This window comes from Homarus americanus, unplaced genomic scaffold, assembly GCF_018991925.1.
Source record: "Homarus americanus isolate GMGI-L3 unplaced genomic scaffold, GMGI_Hamer_2.0 scaffold6317, whole genome shotgun sequence".
In the NCBI taxonomy this organism is placed as follows: Eukaryota; Metazoa; Arthropoda; class Malacostraca; order Decapoda; family Nephropidae; genus Homarus; species Homarus americanus.
The window spans coordinates 20629769-20642476 of NW_024730668.1; the positions used below are offsets into that span (position 1 = coordinate 20629769).

The 12708-nt window shown below is 41.4% G+C and overlaps 1 protein-coding gene across 1 annotated transcript in view; it reads right to left on the reverse strand.

Moving 5' to 3' along the window:
• Positions 1 to 11569, reverse strand: part of LOC121867147 (zinc transporter 2-like) — a 37819-nt gene extending 26250 nt beyond the window's left edge. The window contains exons 1-2 of the mRNA XM_042366898.1: positions 11228 to 11569; positions 427 to 937 (exon numbers count right to left, since the gene is read on the reverse strand). Of these exons, the coding sequence (XP_042222832.1) occupies positions 427 to 513 (87 nt within the window). The 5' untranslated portion in view covers positions 514 to 937; positions 11228 to 11569. The remainder of the gene's footprint in view (positions 1 to 426; positions 938 to 11227) is intronic.
• Positions 11570 to 12708: the final 1139 nt, after the last annotated feature.

Here is a 12708-nt window from a genome sequence, read left to right on the forward strand (position 1 = left end):
CTGCTCAATTCTGGGAAGTTAGACGACTATGAGTCTTGATTCATGTACACCACACAGCCTGGAGGCTTACTTAGATGGTTGTGAGGAATTTTTATAGAGCAGGTTTAACTGTACGTATCCCCTGACGACCACCAATGATAAGGGTAACTATTGGATATAATGTTACCAGAACTCTCTCTCTCTCTCACTTATCACCTTCTCTCCCCCGTTCTGACTTCTTAACTCCCTCTTTTCCTCTCTCCATCCGGTTCCCCCTCTCCCTCCCTCACTCACACCTTCCCTCAACTCTCCGTTCCTCCCTACCTTCCCTCCCTGTCCTACATCACCCCACCTTCCCTTCTTCCTCCCTTCTTCCTTCCCTCCCTCCCGCCTTCCCTCCGTCCTTCCCTCCCTCCTTCCCTCCTTCCTCTCCCGCCAGATACTCACCACACAGATCCGTGTTGCCAGGTCAGGTAAGGTGCCATATCCTAGACCTTTCCTGCCTCTTCCTTTTAGCTTCTTGTTCTCAGACATCTCTTCTCCTCCTCCTCCTCCTCCTGTTGTCTCTCTGTCTGTTATCTTTTGTCCTGTTGTCTCTGTTGTGTCTGTTATCTCTTTCTCTGTTGTATCTTTCTTTCTTGTTTCCGTTGACTCTATCTCTTGCTCTGTTGTGTCTCTCCTGTATTTCTTTCTCTGTTGTTATTAGGTCTCTTTTTATCTCTTCTTCTCTGTTGCTTCTCTTATGTCTTTCTTTGTTAATCTCTCTCTCTCTCTCTCTCTCTCTCTCTCTCTCTCTCTCTCTCCGTTGTCTCTGTATTGTCGATCTCTGTTATTATCCCGTTGTCTCTCGTTATTTCTGCTCTCTCTCTCTCAGTTACTTCCCCGCTGTCTCTGTCATAGCCGTATTCTTTCTTTATCTCCCTTCCCTCTTGAGCTATACACCTGAGCCTCCGTATACCTGTTGAGAAAAGAAATTCATAAATGATCATGAAAATATTTATTTATTTATTTATTTTTATTTTTTTTATTTATTTATTTGTGTGTGTGTGTGTGTGTGTGTGTGTGTGTGTGTGTGTGTGTACTGTACCCAAAATACACAAAAGTAGACTTAACCCAGAAATCTCGTCCAACGTTGAGACCAGTTGAGGGACGAGTTTTTGTAAGTTACAGCTAGACTAACCTCTTTTTGTTCGACAGTTCTAGAGCAGTGTGGCACTTTCTGAATACCTGAGATGATATGTAACGTGTGTGTGTGTGTGTGTGTGTGTGTGTGTGTTGTCGTATATATTACAATGTATTACAATGCCTGAACTAAAACACCAGCTCATATACATATACGTTTGTGAACAATTACAATGAACTCTTTAAAAACAACCGTCAATTTAAGGAACCCAAAACAACAAAACGATATTGAAAACATCACTTGCTTATGTTTTGAAGATGATGTTTTTCTCAGTATAGTATAACAGAGGAATCAATACTGCTCTCTGCCGCCCAAACAGTCAATGCCGCGTCACCCACCAAACCGCCCATCAAGGTTTTATTGCCCGAAGGTTCCTGAAGTATTAGCTAATGAGAGTGTGTGGGTGGTGGTGGTGGCTGTAGAGGATGTGGTGGGTGGTGGTGGTGGTAGTGGGGGGTGGTGGGGGGGGGGTAGTAGCAGTAGTGTGGGAGTCCTGGAGGTTTTTGTGGTAACGATGATAATAGTGTTGGTTCACTACTCTCTCTCTCTCTTTCCACCCAGCTGTGTATGGGAACCTAAATATACAGTTGGGGAAGTGAAGGCGGTCGAGTACAGCACCGAAAAAAATCGCATAGTCTACAGTATACTATCCCTTCCCTGCCACCAATGGGCCCTCAAGACTATATGTGACCTAATTTCAATCTTATTCACGATCTCCAAAGACATAGATATGGTCTGAAGTTCCTTTTTTAGCCAAATTGTCAATATAGAACACGCGAATTTCTGGAACTTAACTGACCATTGGCAGTCCTAAGCATGAAACATTAATGGACCAACCCACAACACCAGCCACGAACACCTGACGACACCTTTCACTACACAGACCGACTCCCACATGTTTAGATCTGAGAGATCTTACCACCGAAGACACTTTTCCACATGCATCTTCTTCCCAAACAATCTGGTAACATCCTCAGTGACTTGCTTTCTGTATCCTATGAATTTTAGTCTCTCCTGTAGTGTCCTTGCCTCGCGTAGGAGATCATCAAGAGTCCCGTTCTGCCACATTGTCAGTCTTCTCTTCATTGCTGCCACATTTTCCTTGCACTTACTCCTTTCGTGTGTTCTCTGGCAGAATAGATGGAGTATTGTTGCCAGTATATGAGGAGCTAATGGGGCCAGGGAGCTGTCGTGAGTTATATCTTTAAAGATATTAAATTCAGCATTAAAGTGGGCCAGAAATGGGTATCTTGAACAGTTATTTACGGACAATATATATATGAGCCAATGAGCTGCAAGGGGGGTGGGGGCTTCTTTGCTTATTACCGTGAGCTATTGTCATGCGCTTAAAGACCTTAGGGTGTGTATATATATATATATATATATATATATATATATATATATATTACTGTTCTTTTGTTCTCTTTAAACATAGAACATTATCAGAGAGAACATTTGACTCTACTTTACTGCCTTACAAATAAGATGTATTTAAATGTTCCTGAAGGGATATTAATTTGTTTTTGTTTTAGTCTGCGAAAGGAATGATGAATCACTTGAAGATTAGACACTCCAACTTAACCTGCTTTAATTAATACCCTAATAATTACCTGAAGGGGTTAGGTTATGTTAGGTTAGGTTGAATGATATTAGGTTAGGCTAGATTATATAAAGTTAGGTCTTCTAAAATTAGGTAAGTTCAAGTTAAGTTAGGTTAGCGTTAATAAGCTAGGATGTTTATAATCATCAGGTGATCGTAAATTTTTGTTAGTATTACAACAACACTTGATGAAACTGTGTGAGGAGAGCGAGGAGGCTCAGCTGAAGCGTCAACTTACCTACAGTAAACCCGTTCAACAGGTTGGGGCTGGTATATGTCTGTCCAGGGTGCGGGCAAGTGTACTTAGAGATCACTGAAGCTATTTGTTACCTTTCCACGATCACTTGTTCCCTGGTTGAAAAGCCCCCGTACACTTGAAGTAATTAAAACTATAGCTGATCTTCGTTATATAAAAAATAAGGTATAATGATATTTATTACAGGTACACGGGAACTTTTTTTTATCATTATCTAGTATACAAATATTGAGATAGTCTTACCTTTAACGAAGAGACATTTTATTTTATCTAGGATGGTCTGGAGTTATGATCATAGTTCTCCTACTTGTATCCTAGTGACGGCATCAGCGAGGTAATGAACTTTTAGGTATGCGCTCCATGCTTCAGTGGCCGCTCAACCGCAAGACAAGTGTCGAGTGTTTCTCTCTCTTGTAGATGTAATTATTGCCGGGTTATGGAATGTTTATTGTCATGCTGGGCCTTTATATGAGCCGACGCTTTGGTTATAACACCTGGTGGAGTTGTTTACAAGTTCATCACACAACAGACTGAGGCCTTGATCACCTGACACCTGCCACTCACACGATTTAAGTTTGTTCATAAATGACTGGTTGTTTACATCATTAATCGCTTTTTGTGTTACTATTGTTGACACTACAACCCAGCCGCTCCGTTATAATTTAAAGCTGGACTATTGAGCAAATTAATTTGACACATTCTCGAAAATATCCTCCCCATTGCCCCCTTGAGGAACACCTGTAGGTCTCGTGCGGTCTTGTATGGTGTTGATGGCTGCTGTCACTAGTGGAAGCCGAGCTGATACTCTGGTAAAGACGATGACACAACGCTTAGAGCCTTAGATTATAAATTCATTTCTATAATCACTATACCTGTATATATTGACGCTTATAAGAGACTTAAACTAAACGAGATATTAGTTTTACCTCTACCTGCGTGACGGTGTGTTTACTGGGGATGTAGGAGATTAAAATGACTCGATGATTCCCTTGGTCAGCGAGACATGTCATCACTCAGACACTGAAGATAAACAATCTTCTCGAGTGACACAATTATTCGTGTATGAATCACAGTCTGCAAGGTCAAACGGGTGGTAGATGCTCGACGTCACTCTGGCTGGCTGCAGGAAGTCTTATACAGTAGGTTGTTCTTCCTGACGTACTGTACTGACATGAACTGATCAAAATGTTGGAGTGCACGATGACACAAACAGATGGTTAATGAGAGAGAGGACGGTGTGGGTCAGAAACGGACAGATTGACGTGGAAAATAATAGTTTCGTGACCGAGAACGATACATAATGACATATATTACTTAATTGAGCTGTGTTATCACCAAACATTGATAAAGTACAGGAGCTGACTGTTTAGCCCTGTAAATGTATTGAACGCATATCATTATTTCTAAATCACATGTAAGTTTGTATAGTTTCAGCCACCGGCTGCAACTCTATTATTAAACCGTTTATTATTATTATTATTATTATTATTATTATTATTATTATTATTATTATTATTATTATTATTATTATTATTATTATTATTATTATTATTATTATTACACCATTTAGTCGTATTGTAAACATTAAAGGAATTCCAATGCCTATACTGTACATGTTCAGTGAAACCCATATCTTTCCCGGTGATTTACTGATGCACATCACATTACTCTTTGACAACACCAATGGCTTCACATGAAGATTAAACACCACATGTTTTTTTTCATCTGATAAATAAACACCCTAACCTAACCTAACCTAATCTAACACCCTCCTCGACTGTAGTGCCCTGCAGAGATGAACCACAACTGAGGCGCGTGAAAACAAGCTCGTGTGAAGAGAGCCTATAGGCACATGAACATTTCTAGCACGCTCGGCGTGATTTTTCACGCTGCTGGGTGGCAGTACAGGCGTGCTGTGAGGGCGCACGCAGCGTGAACTTTTCCCTCTCATGCCCGTGTGAAGGGATCCCATTGACCTCTATGTATTTCTAAACCTTGCGTGTTTTCATGCGGCGTGAAAACACGTTCGTGTGAAGGGAGCCTTAAATTTATCCTTGACGGAATTTTTACCCATGTCCTCACACTATTTTGAAACCTTTATATCATTAATTGTATATAGAATCCGATTCCATACAGTTAGCCTGTAATAAGGAATTCACCGTCACCGAGGCGAGTTCCATCTTTTCCATGGTCTCTCTCTCTCTCTCTCTCTCTCTCTCTCTCTCTCTCTCTCTCTCTCTCTCTCTCTCCTCTCTCTCCTCTCTCTCTCTCCCTCTCCCTCTCTCTCTCCCTCTCCCTCTCCTACTACCTGAGAGGCAATATGGGTCGACGTCCTCACTTCGGGGAACATCAAAACACTCATTCGATTCTCAATGTAAAGAGTGGGTGTCGACGGTAGCTTAGCGGTGATGTAAGAGTGTGTGTGTGGTTGTGTGTGGGAGTGTGTGGTTGTCTGTGGGAGTGTGTGGTTGTGTGTGGGAGTGTGTGGTTGTCTGTGGGAGTGTGTGGTTGTGTGTGGGAGTGTGTGGTTGTCTGGGAGTGGTTGTGTCTGGGGGCGTGTGGTTGTGTCTGGGAGCGTGTGGTTGTCTGTGGGAGTGTGTGGTTGTCTGTGGGAGTGTGTGGTTGTGTGTGGGGTGTGTGGTTGTCTGTGGGAATGTGTGGTTGTCTGTGGGAGTGTGTGGTTGTGTGTGGGAGTGTGTGGTTGTGTGTGGGAGTGTGTGGTTGTCTGTGGGGAATGTGTGGTTGTCTGTGGGGTGTGTGGTTGTGTGTGGGGTGTATGGTTGTCTGGGAGTGTGTTGTCTGTGGGAGTGTGTGGGTGGGGAGTGTGTGGTTGTGTGTGGGAGTGTGTGGTTGTGTGTGGGGAGTGTGTGGTTGTCTGGGGTGTGTGGTTGTGTCTGGGAGCGTGTGGTTGTCTGTGGGATGTGTGTGTGGTGTGTGGTTGTCTGTGGGAATGTGTGGTTGTCTGTGGGGTGTGTTGTGTGAGTGTGTGGTTGTGTGTGGAGTGTGTGGTTGTCTGTGGGAATGTGTGGGTTGTCTGTGGGTGTGTGGTTGTGTGTGGGATGTTGTGGGGAGTGTGTGGTTGTCTGTGTGTGTGAGTGTGTGGTTGTGTGTGGGAGTGTGTGGTTGTGTGTGGGAGTGTGTGGTTGTCTGTGGGAGTGTGTGGTTGTCTGTGGGAGTGTGTGGTTGTCTGTGGGAGTGTGTGGTTGTCTGTGGGAGTGTGTGGTTGTCTGTGGGAGTGTGTGGTTGTGTGTGGGAGTGTGTGGTTGTCTGTGGGAGTATGTGGTTGTCTGTGGGAGTGTGTGGTTGTCTGTGGGAGTGTGTGGTTGTCTGTGTGTGTGGTGTCTGTGGAGTGTGTGGTTGTCTGTGGAAGTGTGTGGTTGTGTGTGGGAGTGTGTGGTTGTCTGTGGGAGTATGTGGTTGTCTGTGGGAGTGTGTGGTTGTCTGTGGGAGTGTATGGTTGTCTGGGAGTGTGCCTAACCTAACCTCCCAACATATAGTACCTCCATACTTTATTTTCTGGCACCTTCCCCAGCCACTGAGCGTCTCCCAACTTGGTGATTTCCTCTCCCCTTCTGGTGTAGTCTAAGCTAATAGTTCTCTCCCATTTTTCTATATTGTTTTAAAGTATTATAGGACCTCTTGATCCTTTTCTGTCTTCGATCTACATACTTTGCAACTAAAAGTCAAACACATTACTACTGTTTATGTTTTTGTGCCACTGATGTAAGGGAGACTACGGTAACAATTTCCCCGCCACACAAACAAAAGTTTCACATGACGGACCGCAACTCTCTCCCTTCTTCCCTGTGGACACCCGGCGGAGACAAACAATCATCGTCTCCTTTCAGCATCCTTGTCAATGTATCAATAAAATTTCCATAGATATGTAGACCATCTCCATAAGTGTTGTCACTGAGGGATGGGCGCGGGTATAATGCCTGTCGACGTCGTTTTTGGTGATGTTACGTAAGTGTGTCGGGTCAGCGTCCTCACCATGTCGAGTTAGGTTTATGTGATTGCTTATTAGAATTATTGAATGGTTGCTGAAATGTATCATGTTTTATCGTGTGTTGTGTGGGTTATATACCGTTAAAGAAAGAAGGATGTTTAACGGATGATATGACACTAATAATCTTCTAAACATTTGGTTATCGGTAATTTTCGACCAGCTCCACCATTTGATCCATCAATGGGAGTCAACTTAACCTTATTTATTATTTAAGAAATAAAACATATAACCACTTGTCTCTACTTTATTAAGACACGAGACATGTATTTGTTATGGGGTTTATTGTCCAGTGTTAGTACTGGAGAAAACCGGTGTACTCGAAGGAAACCTGTGATGTTTAGTAGTGTTACCCTTCTTATATGTGTGTCTTGGGCCAGGACTCGAACCCAAGAGAGAGTTGTGAGCGATAGGCGTGTTACCGCTGTGCCACCAAGACTTAGTTAATGCCAGGGGTGGCCGATTCTCGCTAAGACACAGAGATTAACACTTAGGTAAAGTCATTGTCCCGTCTCTGATACCACCACCACCACCACCACCACGATTTCATCTAGTCACTCACTCAATACTGACAATTTAGAGGGTCAGCCCAATACCCAATCACGAATGTCTTCTCAAAGTCCCAGGCAAAATTGTTGTCTTCTGAGTGGTCACACATTATAGTGGGCGGAGTTAGTGTCATAGGCCCATACATCCTGACACTCAAGCCCCCACAGTTTGGGGTTTGTGCCAGTAAGGGCTACATTCCGTTAACACTGGAGTCGTTTGGGTGTAATGCATTACTTATCAGCCAGCTTCACTTGTACTGTATAACACTTGTGCACACACATGATCACTGGATCTCGTGGGCGTGTGAGTGGGTGACCCATCTATCATAGTGTGTGACAACTGATTTTACACATTTTGCACATACATGTTTGATTACCTAACTCCTTAGGGTTATTGTCTCCATCCTCTCTTAGAAATTTAAAAAAAGGGACAGTAACTACCGTATAGTTGTCACAGTGATAATGATATTGGAAGGGAACCTAACTTGGGCATGACAGCCAGCAATAGAAGCTGTATCCCTTCACGCCATCACTGTCTTGTCGACAAAGTTAACATTTGTGATAGTCAATTTTTAGGATGTTGACTGAAATGATAATATGTTTCAGTTATCGTGTGTGTGTGTGTGTGTGTGTGTGTGTGTGTGTGTGTGTGTGTGTGTGTGTGTGTGTGTGTGTTTTACTGCAATATAGACATTTAACAGCATTTCAGATTCTTTTGAAAGACAATCGAATTTAACTTTTATGGAGTTGACTACTCTGTATTGGAGATAGAATTCTAAGGAGCGTGGGTCTCTACAGTACATCAACGACTAAACGAACATAAGTCGATTGGTAAATTTCCTCTAGTGCGGTGTTTCTATTAGCGAGATTATTATATCAGTGCCACAAGAAATTTAGGAATAAAATGCATAGTAATCCCCGCGTGGTGACAGTATCGTAAGAAATAAGGATACAGTATAATTTTCATGTGTTGACAGTAGCAGAGGTAATCGGGTTATCCATTGCATATTTTGTGGATGTAACGGTGGCACAATCAGAAATTAATGCATAGAAAGAAGGGGAGGGAAAGTTGTGTCTATGGGAGTATATTGAGAAAGAGAAGATTGCTGACCTTTGGGTACACTGTCTTTAAGCATACGACGTTTTGCGTTATAATTACCACTGCGTCATAAACTTTGTCAGCACATCAGTACACATCGACGGCCTATCACTCAACTACGACAGATGAAGACAAAATACAACGATAGATCTTCAAAATACACAGTAGGTATGATTCTGAGTGCCTTATGGTATTCCAAACTATAAAGCTTTCAAATAGTCTTTTAGCCTTACGACATTGTTATTACTGGCATTGTTATTAATATTTCCCTTGTTGACTTTTTTTTAACGAATTGTCGGTAAAAAGAGTCATTGTCTGAGTAGTATGAAGCAGGTCTCAATATTGTTACATTGATCTACCTTTTTATGCCATTATTCCGAATGTTGTTTCATTGTTTCGAGTCTGGTATTTGAAGCACCCAAAAAAAAAATAATAATAATAACTATGTACAGTAGTCTACTATATATAGAATCAGATGAAAAGGGGTAAACTCTCTCTCAGCTTATATTGAACTGACTCGTGGCTTTTACAACAATGTATTGCTGTAATGATAATTAATAGGTGATTACGTACACAGACCAAAAATACATAAACATCACCCATTCTTTACCCCACATACTAGAGTTCTGTCTCTCAGAATATGTAATTGTTGATGGACTCTATAATTACTAACCTTATTATACGCTTTAAGACCTTAGTTGTTGAAAACCAATAATGTATAAGAACATCAACGACACACTTACCATACAAAACACACACACATTCTCCCACCCCAACACACAAACAATCCCATCCCCCTTCCCCAACACACACAGGCCCCTAGACCATCAGGTTATCAGGAACACAACTTAGTCAACCTCCCGATATGTCAATGAGAAACTCACTGTACAACACTCGAGAACACTTCACTCAGAACGACTTCCAGAACGTAAAGTTGGAAACAAAATAACGTTATTTGTGTCAGGAGAGAGAGATCTTATTTCCAGACCTTTGTGTGTGCGTGTGAGAGAGAGGGGGGGTGGTTGATAAAAGATGTGCAGAGAGAGGTTTAGACGTACATTAATCAGGGGAGGAAGTTGGTATCTGATGATTAGACTATGTTCCTTTATTTGGAAGATAAGGGTGAACTTGAGATATCCGAAAGAAATGGAAATGTAATAATAATAATAATGTTCGGTTAATTGTCAGAGTAATATTAATGATATTAAAAATTCATTGTGATAATAATAATACTAATACTAATAATAATAATAATAATAATAATAATAATAATAATAATAATAATAATAATAATAATAATAATAGTATACCTAAGCCCATTAAAAAATCTACTACATCTCTTAACCGCAATGAACTAAAAAAAAAAGTGGGTAAATTTTAACTCGGTTTTTAGTTGACTGTTGCCAGATACTTTTGTCCAATTTCGTCTGAATTGGTTCGAATATGTTGGAACTGCAGATCAAAATATATGTATTTGTTACCTTAAATCACTGACCTCCTTCAAACTTAAATTGTGTCCCAAACAACGAATATATATACAAGTAAAGATAATCTAATGAATAAATACAGGAAGGGACTGACGTGATTGTTTCAAAGTTCTCGTCGACACACTTTTGAAGCTAATCACATAAGAAATAAAGAAATCTCACTTTATTGTTTTGTGGAGCGGAAGACAGGCAACAGAGCAATGATGAAGAGTTGATATTGGAAGTCACAACATGGAACTTCCTACCACATGACCCACACAACCTCCTCCTCAGCGTTACTGAAGCCCCGGTGTCTCTCTCTCACACACACACACACACACACACACAGTCTCCCTCCTAACGCCAGATCTTATGATTTCTTTGTGATTTCACATAACTAATGACGGAGGCTTAACCCAGGTTGCTAGGTCATATGATTCTTTCAATGTCAACATTATTTTTAAAACAATATACCAGGAAATATGTTGTTTTTTTCACCAGGACTCTACAACACGTCCTCCCAGGCGCCACCTTCACACCTTCCAAACATTTCCTCACATTTTACATTCAACTTAGCACGTCATCTAAGAGGATACAACCCCTTACCCGCGAACCGTTACCATGACAAAAGCAAATTTCTTAGTCGTGGCTGTTACTACAAATCAATGTAGTCTGCTGGACAGTCTCATGTCATAATTTTCATTAACCGCCGAAAAATTGAATTACCATGGCAACAGTCGGTCAATCCCTGTTCGATTTGCACCAAAAGTTTATAATGTGAACCTTGTAGTATGTTGGTCAGACCTACCAAGTTTGGTGGAGACCCACAAACTAGTTATCGATTTATATTGTGTGCACACACATACACAGGACATAAAACATTGCCCTGCCTCGCAGTTGCCGGAGTATAAAAATCACCCAAACTCAAAATCGTTCTTCACTTCACTCTACTGAGTGTCTGTCACACACCTTGAGAAATTGTTCTGTTAAATTAGAACAAGTATCATAGTTTTCGATTCAAACACAAGAATAAAACACTGATAACTCCTCTTCGTCTGTCATTTGAAGTGAAAGGCGTGAAAAAACTTACCTCCGTCCTTAAGCTGAACATGAACAGAAAACAGACCCTATTTCTTTCTATGGCCGAGGTAGCTTGGTGCAAGACTCTTGGTGTCACTGGAGTAATATTCCTTCGTGTTGTTCACGGCGTTCAGTAACTGTATAGTGCAGGAGGCGAAGGTGTGGCATAGAGGCGTGTATGACGTTAGGTGAAGGGGAAAAGTAAACGGAAGTAATGAGTGGCGTGTATTAGACGTGCGACATGCAGGGCGTGTAGGGGTAGTGTAAGACGTCAGGAGGGAAGGTGTAAGGCGTGTGGTCACCGTAATAAAGCTAAAACTTATGTGTGCGTCTCACTGGTCAAGACTGAATCAGCTCCAGCACCACCAGCAGCGCCAACTGCACTAGTTAGACCAGCAGAAGAGGCACCGGCTGGTACGTGACACAGAACAAACACCCAGGCCTCGTGACCCCACCTTAAGTATCCCTGCCGCTTCAGGTGTCACGTACTGGGTGCTCCATTGTGTTCTCAAGAAGTAAATGGCTATGTTCTGACTTTTTTATCTTCAACTGATTAACTTTACATGATATTACATATATAAAAAAATAAAAAAAAATAAAAATAAATAAATATATATATATATATATATATATATATATATATATATATATATATATATATATATATATATATATATATATATATATATATATATATATACAGCACTCTAGCCTTGGCCCGACACGATAACCACCAAGGTAACATGTAATTAAGACAGTTAAGCACCGTTGGGTCTGGTCTCTCAACATGACTGGTGACCACACCATCAAAGAAAACTGTTCTAGTCTGGTTTAGGTTCCCTTCGTTTCATTGCTCTATGACCTTAGTGCTTCTAACAATGAGGAGGTTATATCCAGCAAAAAAAAAAGAAAGATACTGACTGAAAATTTGCACACACACGCACACACACACGCACACATACGCACTGTAAGAGCGACTTAACATGTTGTGTTAGATCATGCAGTGGGAAGGCTGTGAGGCCTTTGATGTAAGATTAAAGTGGCGCATCAGTGAGAGGGACACTCGTGACACATAGGCGTGAAAGCATCATTAATCACAGGTTACGACCCTGACCATCTGACACTCTGGTACCTGAAGGGGAAGTATGAGAGAGATAGGAAGGTACGAAGTGCTAACCTAAAGTCAGTCGAAAAATAAAGGGAACAAAGTCATTACCTGAAGATTAGACACCCTAACTTATTTTACCTGACGATTAAACACCCAAACGCTACCTGGGGAGGTTAGGTGAGGTTATATTAGTTTCGGCTTGCGTTAGGGTGTTTGGTCACCAGGTGAAGTAAGCTGGGGGGTGTAATCTTCCTGTGATCCAAATAAGTTTATATAACAAACGGAGGATAAAATGCAGTTTTGTTACGAAAAAGACTTCAGTTGATGTCACATTTTCCCAGACAAGAAACTGCTGATATGCCAGCAAACTTAACTTTAATAGA